Source organism: Manduca sexta, chromosome 1 (genome assembly GCF_014839805.1).
Source record: "Manduca sexta isolate Smith_Timp_Sample1 chromosome 1, JHU_Msex_v1.0, whole genome shotgun sequence".
NCBI classification, from domain to species: domain Eukaryota; kingdom Metazoa; phylum Arthropoda; class Insecta; order Lepidoptera; family Sphingidae; genus Manduca; species Manduca sexta.
The window spans coordinates 3,838,304-3,854,294 of record NC_051115.1 but is presented as its reverse complement, the minus strand read 5'-3'; the positions used below and the strand labels follow the sequence as shown (position 1 = coordinate 3,854,294).

The 15,991-nt window shown below is 37.8% G+C and overlaps 2 protein-coding genes across 4 annotated transcripts; both read left to right on the top strand.

The window, feature by feature from the left end:
- The first annotated feature begins 3,654 nt into the window (after positions 1–3,654).
- On the top strand, positions 3,655–8,602 carry LOC115451039 (protein pxr-1). Of its 2 annotated transcripts, none has more exons than XM_030179230.2 (5): positions 3,655–3,773; positions 4,330–4,479; positions 5,192–5,372; positions 6,783–6,877; positions 7,584–8,602. In XM_030179230.2, the coding sequence occupies exons 1-5, from the start codon at positions 3,746–3,748 to the stop codon at positions 8,018–8,020; spliced, it is 891 nt and encodes a 296-aa protein (XP_030035090.2). In that variant the 5' UTR covers positions 3,655–3,745; the 3' UTR covers positions 8,021–8,602. The 2 variants fall into 2 exon arrangements, with proteins under 2 accessions (XP_030035090.2, XP_030035091.2); XM_030179231.2 differs by lacking the exon at positions 3,655–3,773 and adding an exon at positions 3,778–3,858.
- Positions 8,603–10,686: 2,084 nt separating this feature from the next.
- On the top strand, positions 10,687–14,246 carry LOC115451041. Of its 2 annotated transcripts, none has more exons than XM_030179235.1 (6): positions 10,687–10,720; positions 10,825–10,952; positions 11,630–11,772; positions 12,189–12,338; positions 13,638–13,776; positions 14,136–14,246. In XM_030179235.1, the coding sequence occupies exons 1-6, from the start codon at positions 10,717–10,719 to the stop codon at positions 14,229–14,231; spliced, it is 660 nt and encodes a 219-aa protein (XP_030035095.1). In that variant the 5' UTR covers positions 10,687–10,716; the 3' UTR covers positions 14,232–14,246. The 2 variants fall into 2 exon arrangements, with proteins under 2 accessions (XP_030035095.1, XP_030035093.1); XM_030179233.1 differs by having other exon boundaries at positions 10,825–10,979.
- Positions 14,247–15,991: the final 1,745 nt, after the last annotated feature.

Here is a 15,991-nt window from a genome sequence, read left to right as displayed (position 1 = left end):
TTTGAGCCGAATCGAAGTGCGTCGAATCGAGTCGCATTTAATTGTACGTAGATACGAAATAGTTTGGAGTTTAAATCGTAATTTCGCTCATTGATATTCAAATTACATATTTTGACTAAGATGTTTTTATTAATGGTAAATATATAATATTAATTTGGCATACTCGGCTCATTTTCGATCATACTGTGCGTTGGATCGTTTATTCGTATTTACGTCCAATAGGGGACCGTCCTGCGTTTGATTTCGTACATTATTCTATATGTAATAGTTAATAATACGAAAAAGAAACCCTCCTGCGAAAACTGCATTAAAATTGGTTAAAAAATGAGCCAGTAATTCATATTTTAAATATTACTATGTGCCGAAGTGGGCGCGAAGTGGGGATATCGCTTCATCTCTTTCTTTCGCTCGCGTCGTAATGCCCGATGACGTCACATGTGGGTATTGCGCCTCTTTTCTGTTTCTTGTTACTTACCCCTTCTACCGAAATTGAAAGTGTTATAACTTGTTGATTTTTTACCGGATTTAAATAATTCTTTCTGTGTTATAATTTATATAACGTAAATATTTGATAATAGTAAAGAACAAAAATTAGTCCGGTCCCCTATTGATTCTACCACTAAGGTAAGCTACAGAACGGTGACGGATCCGAAGTAATTTGGTAGTAGAGTTAAATCCGAAGTTAGTCGTTTCTTCGTTTCGGACCGACGTTTCGATGTTTGTCGAAGTAGACCCTCAGTTACTAATGGACGCAGTAAATATACCAGAATTAATGCGATTCGATTCGACTCGGCGCGCCTAACTACGCTAGCCGTAAGACAGGCTTGTGTTTGAAATGCAAGAAAATCTACGGTACTAATTATATAGAATTTGTCTAAAATGTAAACAAACTGGGAGTTATCGCTTGCTTTAACGGTGAAGGAAAACATCGTGAGGAAACCTGCATACCTGAGAAATTCCCATTCCCACTGTCCATGTCCCACTGCTGCACGGGCCTCCTCTACTACTGAGAGGGATTAGACCTTAGTCCACCACGCTGTAGTGCGGATTGGTAGACTTCACACACCTTCGAAATTCCTATAGAGAACTTCTCAGATGTGCAGGTTTCCTCACGATGTTTTCCTTCACCGTCAAAGCGAACGATAAATTCACAAAGAATACACACATGATTTTAGAAAAGTCAGAGGTGTGTGCCCTTGGGATTTGAACCTGCGGACATTCGTCTTGGCAGTCCGTTCCACACCCAACTAGGCAATATCCATATCAAATTGAAAAAATAAATACAAATGTATTAAAGTTGATTTTGATATACAAACTTAGTTATGAAATATATGTTACTTTTAGATGAATTCTATAAAAAAGAAATATATGGGGTTGTACTAAACCAAAGAGTATTTAAATACTTTAGGGGACTGTGGGTAAGTGTATAAAAATATAGATTAGTTTATTTTTTAATGAGGCCATACTAATGGGTAATTTTACCTTATTATTGTTCTAAATAGGTTTTTAAATACTGCAAAATGGGGTAAAAACATCGATATATATGTACTACGTACTAGATTTGGCGTTCCGAACATTCACTGTGTTCAACTGAAGTGTACTGCAATCCATTGAAACTGACTTTAGTATGGTCAATATTGACAGCTTGTGGTTGTACGGAGTGGCGCTCAATATAAGAACTCGAGTCTAAATGTAAACCTGGATGTGAATTAAAAATATTAGTCAAATAAGTAAAATTAATTGTTCAAGTGAATAAATAGGTTATAACAGTGACGTTTTAGTCGCCATTTCAGTTCAGATTTTGAACAAATAGTTTATATGGATGTTCGTGTCTATAGAATATACGTCAATGTACGTTAACTGTTAGTATGGTTTGATCAATTAAACATGTTGTAGTGATTGTTTTTTGTTGTAAATATATTCTTGCCATTGGTTTTTGTGTTTTATTTGCTTTTAAGTTTAATTTGTTGGAAGTAAGACACTCATATACGATAGTTTGTCTCAGTACCACCGCTATGTTTTTACAGTCGCCGGCTAGTGTGCTAGCTCCGGTTTGATGGACCTGTTTTTGACATACACACACGCGCGATTTACACACACACACACATACACACACACACACACACACACACACACAAACGCACGCACGCGCGAAATAACATACACACACACACATGTAAAATCTCTCACGCAGAAACGAAAAACGCGCACGCGCACACATACATACACAGACACACACATATACACGGAGAGAGAGAGAAAGAGAGAAAGGCACACACAGTTAAATTACTCCTTTTATTCCTAAAAGACCAAACAGTGGCGCAGCGAATGTTTCACAGTTTTTGCTATGTGTATTCCTTGCCATGGTAGAGGCAAGCCTGAGCAGAAGCCGATATCAACTCAGCTTAAAAGTCATATACTACAACAATTACAATAGTTTAATTTTTTTTTCGTTTAGCTTTTGCTCGCGGCTCCGCTTGCGTGAAAGTCCTAAAGAAAAGTAGATAAAAGCCCCGCTATACATTTTTCTAGGATAGAAAGTAGCCTATGTTCTTCCCGGGGTCTCAAACTATGTTCATACCAAATTTCATCGAAATCCATTTAATACTTCTTTGGTTTTTCGCATTCATACATGCAGACATGTGGCGGGAGTCTTATTTTATAATGTACTAGCTTTAGCCCGCGGCTCCGCCCGCGTTATAAAGTTTTTTGGGCTAAAGTTTTCCGTTATAAAAGTCACGCTATATGTTTTCCCGGGAGCCTATGTTCTTCCCAGGGTCTCAAACTGTCTCCATACCAAATTTCATCTGAATACGTTTGGTAGTTTTTGAGTTTAACACGTTCAGGCAGACAGATGCAGCGGGGGACTTTGTTTTATATTTTTTAAAACTTATTAAGAGGAACAATTCTGTCATACATGTTTGTTGTGTAACTTTAACCGTTTACGCAGCACACGCAACGGACTTTCAAAAGGAAGAAAAACCTTCATTATTGCAACATTTTCCATTGATTCCGCTCCTATTGGTCATAGCGTGATGTAGCCAATAGCCTTCCTTAATAAATGGACTATCCAACACTAAAATAATTTTTCAATTCGAACCAGTAGTTCCTGAGATTAGCGAGTTCAAACAAACAAACTCTTCAGCTTTATATAATATTATAGATTATAGATAGACATTATGATTTCTTGAAATTGTAGTTTTATTTCGACGGGGAAGTAAACAATTTTACAGAATCATGATTTTATTAATATCGTATTAATTTAACAACTCCCTATATGACATTTCTATGATATTCCGCCTTATTTCTATTGGTAGTAAAGCGTAAATAAAATTAACTACACATCTATTCGCAAAAGCGGTATCAGGGAAACCTTATTTCGAAAATATAGTTGTGTATGTAAAACTGAGATAGAGATACTCTTTAAAGTTTGTAACAAGTTCTAAACAAGATACCGTTATTTAAGTAAATTCATTGGATTGGTATTTCTTTAAGCTATCTGACGACATGAAAATCAAGATTTTGATTTTTTTTTAAATACCGCTTTTGAGCTTAGCACGGCAGTATTTAAAATTTAGTTCCTGAGATTATCTTGTTCAAACAAACAAACTCTTAAGTTTTATATAATAGTATAGATTCCTCGCGATAATCATTCTATCTGAATTATATTTCGCAGTATGTTTATATACGCCATGCATTTCTAATGTAAAATGTTTGAGTTTTATAGCAGTTGTTGGAAGGCGATATGATTTTTTACGTAGTATTTTTAGTAGGTAAGTTTATTTTAAAAAGGATTTATGTTTACGCGAATATTCATAGAAATAAAAAAAAATGGATAGCGTCAGACTACAAAAAGTTGTGAGTTTCTGCGTAGATCGGAACGTCATCGGTTAATTTTTAATTATTTTGTATAATTATAGCGACGGTTAAGAGGCTAATTGACTTAAACGATTTTTTTTGCGACACTAAATTTCTTCACCGTTAAAGCAAGCGATAATTCACAAAAAATATACACAACTTCCGAAAATGCAGAGGTATTTTGAACTTCCTGACTTTCTCGTCTGTCCGTTCCACACCCAACTAGACGATCGTCACTTTAATTTATCAATCAGAAAGAAATAAAATCAGATAATTTTTGATCTACGTATCAAAGAGCGGGCTTCGTCCCTTCTCGACACTCTACTGATAATCTCAAGAAAACTTACTTCGTAAATTGTTACTATAACCACCTTTATTTGTAATCATTTGGTTAAAAAAATCAGATAACTTAGGGTCAATCAAATAATTGACATTTTAGAAATAACTGTTATACTTAATTTGGCATTTTAGTTTTGCAAAGTTTCACTAATAATGTAGAAGCAACTCACAAAATGTCTGCAACTGTTAAACCGAAAATGGATAGAAATTTATACAAGAAAACAGCTGAATTAATTTATTTAATTAACGAAATATACAATAATGATGAAGATATATCAAAGGGTAAGTTATTTATTTATAATAGGGTACTATACTTATTTTTGTTCTTTACTATTATTAAATATATATCACTACATAGTATAAAACAAAGTCGCTTTCTCTGTCCCTATGTCCCTTTTGTATGCTTAAATCTTTAAAACTACGCAACATATTTTGATGCGTTTTTTTTTAATAGATAGAGTGATTCAAGAGGAAGGTTTATATGTATAATAAAATCCATTAAATAGTGGAGAAATACTGTTATTTTGTTATGTTATACCCGTGCGAAGCCAGAGCGGACCGCTATGTTTTTATATACAACGTTCACAGTTTTTCTGTAGTGTATTTAGTATCAGCATTGCACCCGTGTGAAGCCGGGGCGGGTCGCTACTGTTACATAAATTATAACACAGAAGGAATTATTAAAATCCGATACAAAATCAACAAGTTATGTCTTGGAATTTCAGTGGAAGGGGTAAATAATTAGAAATAGAAGAGAGGCGCAATACCCACATGTGAAGTCATCGGGAATTATGACGCGTTCGAAAGAAAGAGAGTAGGGTCAATTCCCTGTCCACGTAAAAAAAAATATATTTTAAAATCAGATTTAGAAAATTCCATTATTTACCATGGGGGAAAATTAATAATAATATCTATTCGTTCCCATAGGGTATCTATTTCTATGGCATCCTTAATCTTCTTTATTTGCTTCGTATTAAAAAAATAGTTTTTTCAGAAGTAGGAAATTATGTTAATACCCATAACAACCGTGAGATGGCGTTAAAACAAGTTATGAAGTTAATACAAAAGAATTACGATGCAAGCAAAGTGTACAAAGAAAGACCAAAAGTTAGAATGCATTTTATTAGTAATCCTGAAGTTTTGGAACAATTTAAAAGCGTTTTAGAAGAGAAAGAGTGAGTATTTCATACTAGGTTTGCTTGCTTGTGTGGAAAGATCTTTTTATTGCTTTGAATGACGAGACGAGCTTGCCGTTCGCCTGATGGTAAGCAATACGATCCATAAAAAGTAGAAACACCAACATCTTGAATTACAAAGTATTGTTCGGTATTCAACTGCGCTCGTCCTGAGACATGAGATGTTAAGTCTCATTATGTCCAGTAGTTACACTATAATGTCCTTCAAACCAAAACACAACAGTGACTACACACTGCTGCTTGGCGGCAGAAATAGACACCAATACCAGTCTCGTCTAATGCTGCCTAACTAATCAAAGAATTACTATCTTGTTATAAACCGAGTTTCGATAATGATGTAGGTAAATGGTATAGCAGGAAAAAGATAGTAAAATCTATAATTTATTTAATATTACAGACATAAATAACTATAAGATATTATTGCACAAAGTAATCAGATTTGATAATGTGTAAATGGCTCATACTACACTTTTGTAAACGTTTTTTTATAAATTAACTAGCTGACCCGACAGACGTTGTCCCGTCATAACTATGAATCCTTCTGACAATAACAAATACAACAAAAAAAAAAAGTGAAGTCGGTCCAGCCGTTCAAGCAAGGGATCAATATTCAAGGGAAATAGGGATTCATTTTTATATATATAGATATAAGATATATTATGTAGTGTTTACTGTCTTTAATGTGGTCTGGAGACTCTTAAAATCTCCAAAAAGGCCTTATTTAAATCCACAGCTGCCTATTTTTGCTTAAACTTTGAACAATAAAGCCCATCGGGTCCTTGCACTTAATTTCAATGATTTTTTATCGCCTATATTTTGTTACGAAAGAGTAACATTGAAGACTGGGTGAAATAGGTCTGTATTCTAAAACCCGTAATTAATAATATCACTAGCTATCAGTGGCGAAAGGCAAGGGCTTCGCCAGCCGATGGCTCGGGGGGGGGGGGGGGTAATTGATATGGAGAATGAGAAAAGTATGAATTGCAGGTAAAGTCGAGAGCACATGTTCCTTCCACACTCCTGTTCGCTTTAACAATAACATAGAACAGAGCGTGAGCGTACGGGATATTAGGAATGGAATTGGTGAATTCATTCGAGTTTCGACGTACGGGTATGATCGACCAAGCGTGTCAAACTTAGGAGTTTGGTTGCATTACATTTGGCAACTTTTTTAGAATCTCTTGTCACTCCCCCCCCCTCCTCTGGCGACACCATTGGCGCTATGTGATATTTTCCAAAGGGAACCTGACACGAAATATAGGTACTAATACATGAATGCAGTCTGCAAATCGTTCTGATAATTAGATTCTACAAATAGGCAAGTCGGAAGAGTCGAGTTGTATGGATCCTTCGCCATTGCTAGCTACATTGCTTTCCAAAATTCCACAGATCGAGTTCATACGAGGACGAAAGTGTCGCAAGCAGGAAGTTAAAGGAAATCCTCAGGAGTCTGAGGCGACAGGCTGTTTTCCGAATAGACGATCGTAAGCATTCTTATTTTTATTTAAAATTTTATTGTACAAGCGGCGATAGCCTAAATAGGTGTGGAACGGACTGCCAAGACGAATGTCCGCAGGTTCAAATCCCAAACACACCTCTGACTTTTCTAAAATCATGTGTGTATTCTTTGTGAATTTATCGTTCGCTCTAACGGTGAAGAAAAACATCGTGAGGAAACATCGAAGAAGTTCTCTATAGGAATTTCGAAGGTGTGTGAAGTCTACCCGCACTACAGCGTGGTGGACTAAGGCCTAATCCCTCTCAGTAGTAGAGGAGCCCGTGCAGCAGTGGGACAGTATATAATACAGGGCTGATATTATTATTATAATTATTGTACACCATAAGTATTAAAAAACAAAACAAATATGTATACCTATACATATGATGGAAATTATTTAAACATCGGTGGTACAAATGGCGGTCTTATCGCTCGAGGCCATCTCTACATGAAGTGTGCTTAATCCTTTCCTATAAGATACGCGTCCAGTGACGTAGCGTGGGTTTTCACTGTTTGAGGACCCAAAATTCGTTGCACCAATCTTTATCTTAAATTTGATCAATTACTTCTATAATGTATTTTATTTTTAATATTACATATATTATTATTACTGTAAAACTCATACTTTGTTTGTTACGTATAGATCTTTTGTGTTAAATAAAGATATGTTTCTTTTTCATTTACATTTACAGCTGAATCACAGGAGAAAACAGTTCCTGAAGAACAGCGAAATGCAGAAGCAATACAGAAAAGTGCAGAAGACAACGAAAAAGCATATCCACTAAAAAAATCAAACGTCCATAACAGTAGAAAAAAAGAAGAAAGCAAAGAAAATATAGAAAACAACGCATGGGACGTAATAACTAAAAAATACGACTGGGATAAAGATAATTGGGATGCGAAAGATAAAAAAGATTGGGGAGGCAAAGGTGGTAATATATCAGATGAGAAAAAAAGCAAAAAGGATGTTTGGGGGAAAGACAAAGATATGTGGGATGATAAAAAAGACAAAAAGAAAGAAGACAAATGGGACGATTGGGGACAGAAAGATAAAAAAGATAAGAATAAAGGACTGAAAGAAGAAAAACATCTACAAACTCGACGAATGGGGCCAGAAGGAGAAAAATGATGCACGGGATGATGTAGGTAAAGATAAAAAGAAGGATAACTGGGACGATTGGGGGGAAAAGAACGATAAAAAAGACAGCACATGGGATGACGTAGGAAAACACAAAAGAAAAGATAACTGGGACGATTTAGGACAAAAGAATGATAAAAAAGACAAGTGGGATACTGGTAAAGACAAAAAGAAAGATAGCTGGGACAACTGGGGACAACAACAAAAGAAAGAAACCTCAAATTGGAGTGTTAAACTAAAAAAGAAAGTTGACATTAAATGGGAACAGCCTAAAAATAAAAGAAAAGGAAGCGACACGAAAGATAAAAAGAACGATTGGGACACTAAATGGCAGAAGAAAGATAACTGGGATAATTGGGAGGCAACGACGCGACAAAAACGAAAAACAACAAAAAGAAAGAGCGAGAGTTTTAAAAAGATTAACGAATGGGAACATTATATTCCCAAAGTCCAGAGTAAGCCTAAAAGACACGAATATGACAGAAATATCCCGGCTGGCGCTTTTGGAAGGACGTCCATACCTTTTGTAGGAAAAAAGGGAATATATGAAGATAAATAAAATGTTTTACAGTTGCTTTCGTTTAATTACCTAACCCTTCCCTGAGTCTTTTTTATATGTGTTAGACAGAGACCTCACTACACCTGATGGTAAGTGGAGTGCGGTCCAATAGAATGTCAACTGACGAGAGATGATTACCGCTCAGTCGACACAATTATGCCTGTTGGATATACACAGGCTGATCCCGGAACGCGACACACGTGGGCCATTATGAGTTTTTAATAATAATCCCCTCCTAGCCGAATTTCGGCCACGACGGCCAATCTCAACGGAGATCAGCCATGCAGGAGATGAGTGCACAAGTGTGTGCGCAATACACAAGCACTCTCTGCTCCTTCACTCTCATAGTCAGGTGAGACGGGAATCCGACATGACCGGAGAGAGATCAGGCGCAGGACCAACGGCTTTACGTGCTTTCCGAGGCACGGCGGTATCACACCGCCAACTTCCTGACTCCGAGCTGCGACTGAGTAATTTTTTAAGATGGAAATCCCAGTCACAATTATTTTGGCCCGACCCGGGATTCGAACCCGGGACCTCAGCACGGTAGTCGTACTTGTACCATGTATAATTATAACTACGATAAGTTTTAACACCTTGTGTATGGTCGCTATCCGGGCTGATATAAAATATATCCACCAGCAAAACTTGAGAGCCAATTGTGAGCACTGTTATATGGTTTGAACATTGTAATTAGAATTACTGGCCATTATGGGTATTAGCTATTACAAGCGGCGATAGCCTAGTTGGTTGTGGAACGGACTGCTGAGACGAATGTCTGCAGGTTTAAATCCCAAGGGCACACACCTCTGACATTTCTAAAATTATATGTGTATTCTCTTTGAATTATCGCTTGCTTTAACGGTGAAGGAAAACAACGTGAAAGACCTGTATACCTGAGAAGTTCTCTATAGGAATTTCGAAGGTGTGTGAAGTCTACCAATCCGCACTAAGCCAGTGTGGTGGACTAAGGCCTAATCCCTCTCAGTAGTGAAGGAGGCCCGTGCCCAACAATGGGACAGTAAATAATACATAGCTGATATTATTATTATATTATGGGTATTAAAATCTCGTCTCAGAAAATGGCGGTCAAGGTCCCAGGCGAAAAAAAAGAACAAGTGAAGTGAAGTGAAGTGAAGTGAAGCCTCGGACGGACCCAAAAATAGTTCCTCAGTTTGAACGGTTTCAACGGTAAGATCTTAAAAAAGGTCTGTAAGCGCGAAGCCCCGGGCGGTTGCCGCTTAACCTCTCCTTAAGGCTGCTCCTGGTATCAGATGAGCGTAGTGGAGTCATCATCAACATCAGCCTTAGATTGTATACTGTCCCACTGTTGGGCACGGGCCTCCTTTACTACTGAGAGAGATTAGGCTTTAGTCCATCACGCTGTAGTGCGGGCAGACTTCACACACCCTCGAAATTCCTATAGAGAACTTCCCCAGGTATGCAGGTTTCCTCACGATGTTTTCCTTCACCGTTAAAGGAAGCGATAATTCACAAAGAATACACACATATTTTTTTAGAATAGTCAGAGGTGTGTGCCCTTGGAATTTGAACCTGCGGACATTCGTCTCGTAGTGGAGTGCCAAGCAGAAACTCACAGTAAGTGAACACATTTCTCTTGCATTTTATCCTCAAAGAGGTTCCTATTATCTAGACAGAGGAACCTTTTACATCGGTCGCCATAATCAACACGGGGGTGAACCTACGAATGGCACACTGGAATCCGCCGGCTTAGCGACTTTAGGGCCCTGGAGGAAAATTGGGAGGGGATAGCTGGGAAGGAAGTATGGGGGAAGAAACTCTTAGGATGGGAAGAGGGGAGAACGAGCCCTCATAGGCCTCAATGTGTTACAGCCATGAGGTATACACTGAACTGTGTGTCTAGAGCGACCAATGTCCCCCGTGCGGACGTGAGATGTGGAGACAGAGCGCACAAGAATTCGAAGGACCTAAAGCACTCTCCTAAAAGTCCAGTGTGTTGGTATCAGCCGCCCTTCTCAGGCTAACATACGTGTCATTTAAAAAATATATTGGGCAAGTCAAAGTAATTTTGAATAGCTATAAAATATAACACTTTATTATTGCAATAAAAATGAAAGAATTTATATACGCTAACATATTTTGTTGGATGTGTAAGTTATTTATAAATATATTTATTTTATTTCTTACTGATTGAACACTATACATTTATTTAATATTTATTTAATGAAGCAATTTAAAAATAATCTTATTCTAGTGGTTAAAATATCCTGTAGAAAATATGATTTGGAAGCGGAGGCAGTAAAACTCTACGGAGAAGACTTCGATACAGTTCTCAAGAGGTTCAGAAAGACACCTGATTATTTAATGATTTTAAATGATAAGGTAACTTCATTTTGCCCGTTGACCCACGTGAGTTGCATTTCGGGATCTCCGCCCGTATTAAAAACAAATGTGAATTCAAAATTCTCAGATTAAATAGAGAAGACATTGGCAAGAATGTTATACAAAAAATGCGTCTATGCAATGGTTAATCTACCGTCAAATAGCAAAACACTGATGTAATATGTTATTTTTATTCCGGCGCCACACATAGCAAAAATATTTGAACTCTTACCTGAACACTTGTTTGAACTCATGTGTGGCACGGGTATTTGCGTATTTGTGCAAAGTTTGTTTAAATGTTTGCGTATTTGCCATTCGGTATCGGTTTTTCGACCAAACATCAAAGCGTTCAAAGTAATCGAATTGAAGGAGAAACGATTATATGGAAACTCAAAAGTAAAAGCCATAAAAATTGAAATTTGGTCAGTGTCTGTAAGTGTTCAAATGTGTGGCAAAGTGTTTGTTCAAATATTTGTCTGTGTGTGGCGCCGGGATTATATTAATATCTAAGGAAACTATGACATCTTGTCACATGGACATTTCAAATAAAATCTATTACCAATTGGAAATAACTTTGGAGCACAAATGTGATCCCAATATTTGGTCTATAACTAACTATACTGTGTAATGTCTGTGCGAATCGAATATGCTCGTTAGTTAAAACTTATACGTTTTAGATGAAAGAACTCAATGAAAATCAGAAGGATATGGGAATGCAAACCTTGTACTATTATATTGAGAAGCTAAATTCGAAGGTAGAAGAAATGCTGGGCTTGGATAAAGAGAGGGAAATGTCCACCACTAGCAGCAAACCCCAGAGGTAAGTAACTTACTGATTCAAATAAAAAAATAAAATGTATTTATTGTTTAGTTAATAGTTTATATCAGCCCTGTATTTATACACTGTGCCATTGCTGCACGGGCCTCCTTTACTGGGAGGGATTAGGCCTTAGTCCACCACGGTGTCCTAGTGCGGATTGGTAGACTTCACACACCCTCGTAAATTGCTATAGAGAATTTCTCAGGTATGCAGGTTACCTCACGATGTTTTCCTTCACCGTTAAAGCAAGCCATAATTCACAAAGAATATCCAAATGATTTTTTAGAAAAGTCAGAGGTGTGTTTGGGATTTGAACCTGCGGACATTCGTCTCGGCAGTCCTTTCCACAACCAACTAGGCTATCGCTTTCAAACATTTCGCATAAATAAGTATAAATTTACTGATACCTTTTCCAGCTTCTTCCGTGATCACTTCGCGCGTCGTCAGCAAGAGAGTCCCGACTCCCAGAACGGAGTCCAGAAACTGGATTCCTATCCAGCACTATCCGCAGCGCTGTCTGTTGCTGAACGAAACTCATACATGGACCTCGGGTTTCAATATGCTGGGTTTGTTTATTCATTACTGTATCTCTATAAAGAATAGACATGATTTCTTATGTTTACGCGAATTTGAGACATTGAAATCAAACTATTTTCGGATTTTATCGTGGTTATCATATATATTTAACATAAAAAAACAAATAATTGAATTGGATTATTTGTTCTTTTTTACCGACTTCAATAAAGGAGGAGGATCTCAATTCGACTGTATGTTTTTCTTGTGTTTGTTACCTTACCACTCTTGATTGGGTAAACCGATTTCAATGTTTCTTTTTTAATTTGAAAGCTGGTTGTTGTTGGACCCTTGAGTTCGGGGACACATCAGAAAACTCTTAAAATGATGTCAACGTATATTTTACCTCAGAATTTTTGACTGGGTGAACCGATTTTGATAATTCTTTTTTTATTTGAAAACTGGTCCTTCCCTTTTGGTATAAATTTAATTGTTGTTCGGTTGACTTCGGAGATACATCTGAACACTCTTAAAATTATGTCAACTATGAGGTCCTCATCGTGGGCTGGCCATATCTGTCGTAGGACTGATGCCCCCTGGAGCAGACAAGTCCTGGAGTGGAGACCGCGTCTCGGTATGCGTAGGACGAGCTCCGACCCGCTGGTCCGACGACATACGCAGGATCGCCGGTGGACGCTGGATGAGGAGAGCGGAGGACCGAGCAACGTGCCGCGCTCTAGGGGAGGCCTATGTTCAGCAGTGGACAGTTACATACTGATGATATGATGTCCTCAATATATACTGATTTTCCTAACACAAAAATTTAAAAAATAAAACCTTTTATTAAAAATTTTACTGCCATTAAAACCACTAAAAACCAAAACAAAATTAACATTATCTATATACAGTTTAACAATTTTGAAGTCGGTGCCTAATAAAAATTAAATATTAGTCATTAAAATTGCTAGTTTAGCTAGATAAATACATGAAATATACGAAAACAATGTCATTTCTTTTTAGTTAGATAAAAATAACATATTGTTATGTTCTTTAGTGGTTTAAGATATTTAAAGCTTCGAAATAGACGTTCGAAGCGCAAATAAGAAAACCTCTGTTCAGTAATCATTAAAGAATTTACAAATACTCATTAAATCTAAAAATTTTCTCTACTAACTATTTAGACAACAAAATTTTCTATAATAATTACTAATTCATATGTTTTTAAAATAATGTTTTGATGGATATTATCTCCTTCGAAAAGTGCTGTTTTTGAGACATACGGCGCGCGGATGCGTAAACGTTCTTAATTAGTGATCCATTTTTATTTGAATAATTAATGATTCTTATTTCAGACATATAATCCACACTATAATCAAAAGCATGGGCCCTGATGACGAGTCCCCGGTGAAGTCGACCCGCCTGCCGTACGGTGGTGACCATCGCCACGACTTCACCATCACTACTACCACAGAACACGTACATGTTCATGAGGTAATCGATCATTATCCACTTCCTCAGTGGCGTAGTTGTGTTACTGTAATTGCAGTGTTGAGGTTTTGTGTCTGATCACTGCTGCACGGGTCTTCTCTACTACTGAGAGATTAGGCCTTAGTCCACCACGCTGTAGTGCGGGTAGACTTCACACACCCTCAAAATTCTTATCGAGAACTTCTCAGGTATGCAGGTGTCCTCACGATGTTTTCACCGTTAAAGCAAGCGATAATTCACAAACACACGTAACATTAAAAAAGTCAGAGGTGTGTTTAGGTTTTGAATCTGCGGACATTCGTCTCGGCAGTCCATTCCACACCAACTGGGCTATCGCCGCTTTGAATGTTTTTATATTTCAGGTGACACCTTCAGTTACTGACGTGGCTTCTACAGTCGCTCCTGACCCTTCACCAGCGCAGGGCTTCAAATACAGATACAAGGCTCAGAGGAGTTAATAAACCTTAAACAATGTTGTTTTATTTAGAAAAACAAACAGCACATAATTCGCTGTCTTAATAAAATAACGACGTATTCCAAAATTGTTAATTTGAAAATCGTCAACTCATTTGTGTTTGCGACCTTTTTTATTTTTCCTTTTTTTTCATGCTATAGGTTTCATTTTTGATTTATCTTTAACAAGTTCAATTTTATAGCAATTTAAAAAAGGTCGTATACAGTAATGAGTGTTTTGACGATTCCCACAAATCAACAGTTTTGGAATAGGTAATTATTTTATTAAGACAGCGATATTTTTAACATATGAAGTAAAATTAATTTTTGCATTAACCAGAAAGTTAAAAAAAATTAGGCAACGCTCCGGGCGGAGTAAGAATTCTCTGGTTATAGTTTCGTCGGTAAGATAGTAAAGAAGGTCCTCCAGGAAACCGCGCGAGGCCGTGAGCGTTCGCCCGGTTCGCCTCCCCCTACAGCCGCTTCTGATAATGTAGTGTTTTTCTTGACATCAAATTTGACTGTCTCCATGTCTTTGGGATGACTTGCGACTTGACTACCTCCGTGTCTGTGAAATGTATATCGCACTGAGCATGAGCATCACCAGGCTGTGGCCCAGATGGAGGGCGGGAGAGGGGGGGGGGGGGCTGAGCAAGAACATCGGTAGCCGGTGGCCCGGGGGTGCAAGTTGATTTGGAGAATGAAAAAAGTATGAATTGTAGGTAAAGTCGAGAGCACATGTTCCTCCTCCACTCCTGCTCTCCCGCTTGAACAATAACATAGAGCTGAGCGTGAGCGTACGGAATATTAGGAATGGCATTGGTGAATTCATTCGAGTTTCGACGTACGGGAATGATCGATCAAGTCAAGTCAAAGACTTAGGACTTTGGATGCTTTACATTAGGCTACTTTTTAGAATCTTTAGGGGGGAGGGGCAGCTGCAACTCCCTGCCCCCCCCTTGGCGACGCCCTTGGCACTGAGGGTCTTCTACAACAAACGAACGTCGAAACGTCGGTCCGAAACGAAGAAACGACGAACTTCGGATTGAACTCGACTACCAAATTACTTCGGATCCGTCACCGTTCTGTAGCTAACCTTAGTGGTAGAATCAATTCCACGTATTTTTTTTTTGAGAAAGCAATGGATCTTTATCCTTGTAAATGGTTTTAAAAAGTTATGGCGAAACTCTATAAGTTGTTACAAATTCCATGTCTGAAATATTGCGATGAACGGATCGGATCCGTAACACTTCGTAGTAACAAAACTTGCGATCCGTCCGAAACTACGGATTACGTTTTTCGAAGTAGACCATCTGAGGTCTCCAATCGAATCCAAGTTCAGCTAAATATTGAGTATTTCAGTATCGGCGTGGAGTGTGAAATTTGTACCCGAAATATCAATAGTCTCACTTCCTATCATGGGACAGAAGACAGCTAAAGGGAGTGCACAAGTTGCACCTCTGCCTACCCTTTAAAAACGCGTGTTGTTTAACCACGTGAACTGTTATTCGTCATGGCACGCAATAATGAAACACTTGTACAAATAAATAGTAATGTGCGTCAGATACAACGTTGGGTTCTTGGTTTATCGGTAACGTGACCTGTCCAGGGTTAAATTCCTTCTCGTGGATTTTATTTCTTCCCATTTCAGAGTGATGTGCGTACATCTATATATATATATATATAAAAATGAATCCCTATTTCCTTTGGTCACGCCATTACGCGTGACCGGCTGGACCGATTTCACTATTTTTTTTTGTGTTTG

What these genes read in the sequence shown, in the direction of transcription:
- LOC115451041 (XM_030179233.1), top strand. An exon ending in CTCGGGTTTCAATATGCTGG is followed by an intron (nt 12,339 to 13,637) that starts GTTTGTTTATTC and finishes TTCTTATTTCAG; the next exon opens with ACATATAATCCACACTATAA. An exon ending in AACACGTACATGTTCATGAG is followed by an intron (nt 13,777 to 14,135) that starts GTAATCGATCAT and finishes TTTATATTTCAG; the next exon opens with GTGACACCTTCAGTTACTGA.
- LOC115451039 (XM_030179230.2), top strand. Translation starts at nt 3,746, where the DNA reads ATGATTTTTTACGTAGTATTTTTAGTAG. An exon ending in TTACGTAGTATTTTTAGTAG is followed by an intron (nt 3,774 to 4,329) that starts GTAAGTTTATTT and finishes TTGGCATTTTAG; the next exon opens with TTTTGCAAAGTTTCACTAAT. An exon ending in AGCGTTTTAGAAGAGAAAGA is followed by an intron (nt 5,373 to 6,782) that starts GTGAGTATTTCA and finishes AAAATTCCACAG; the next exon opens with ATCGAGTTCATACGAGGACG.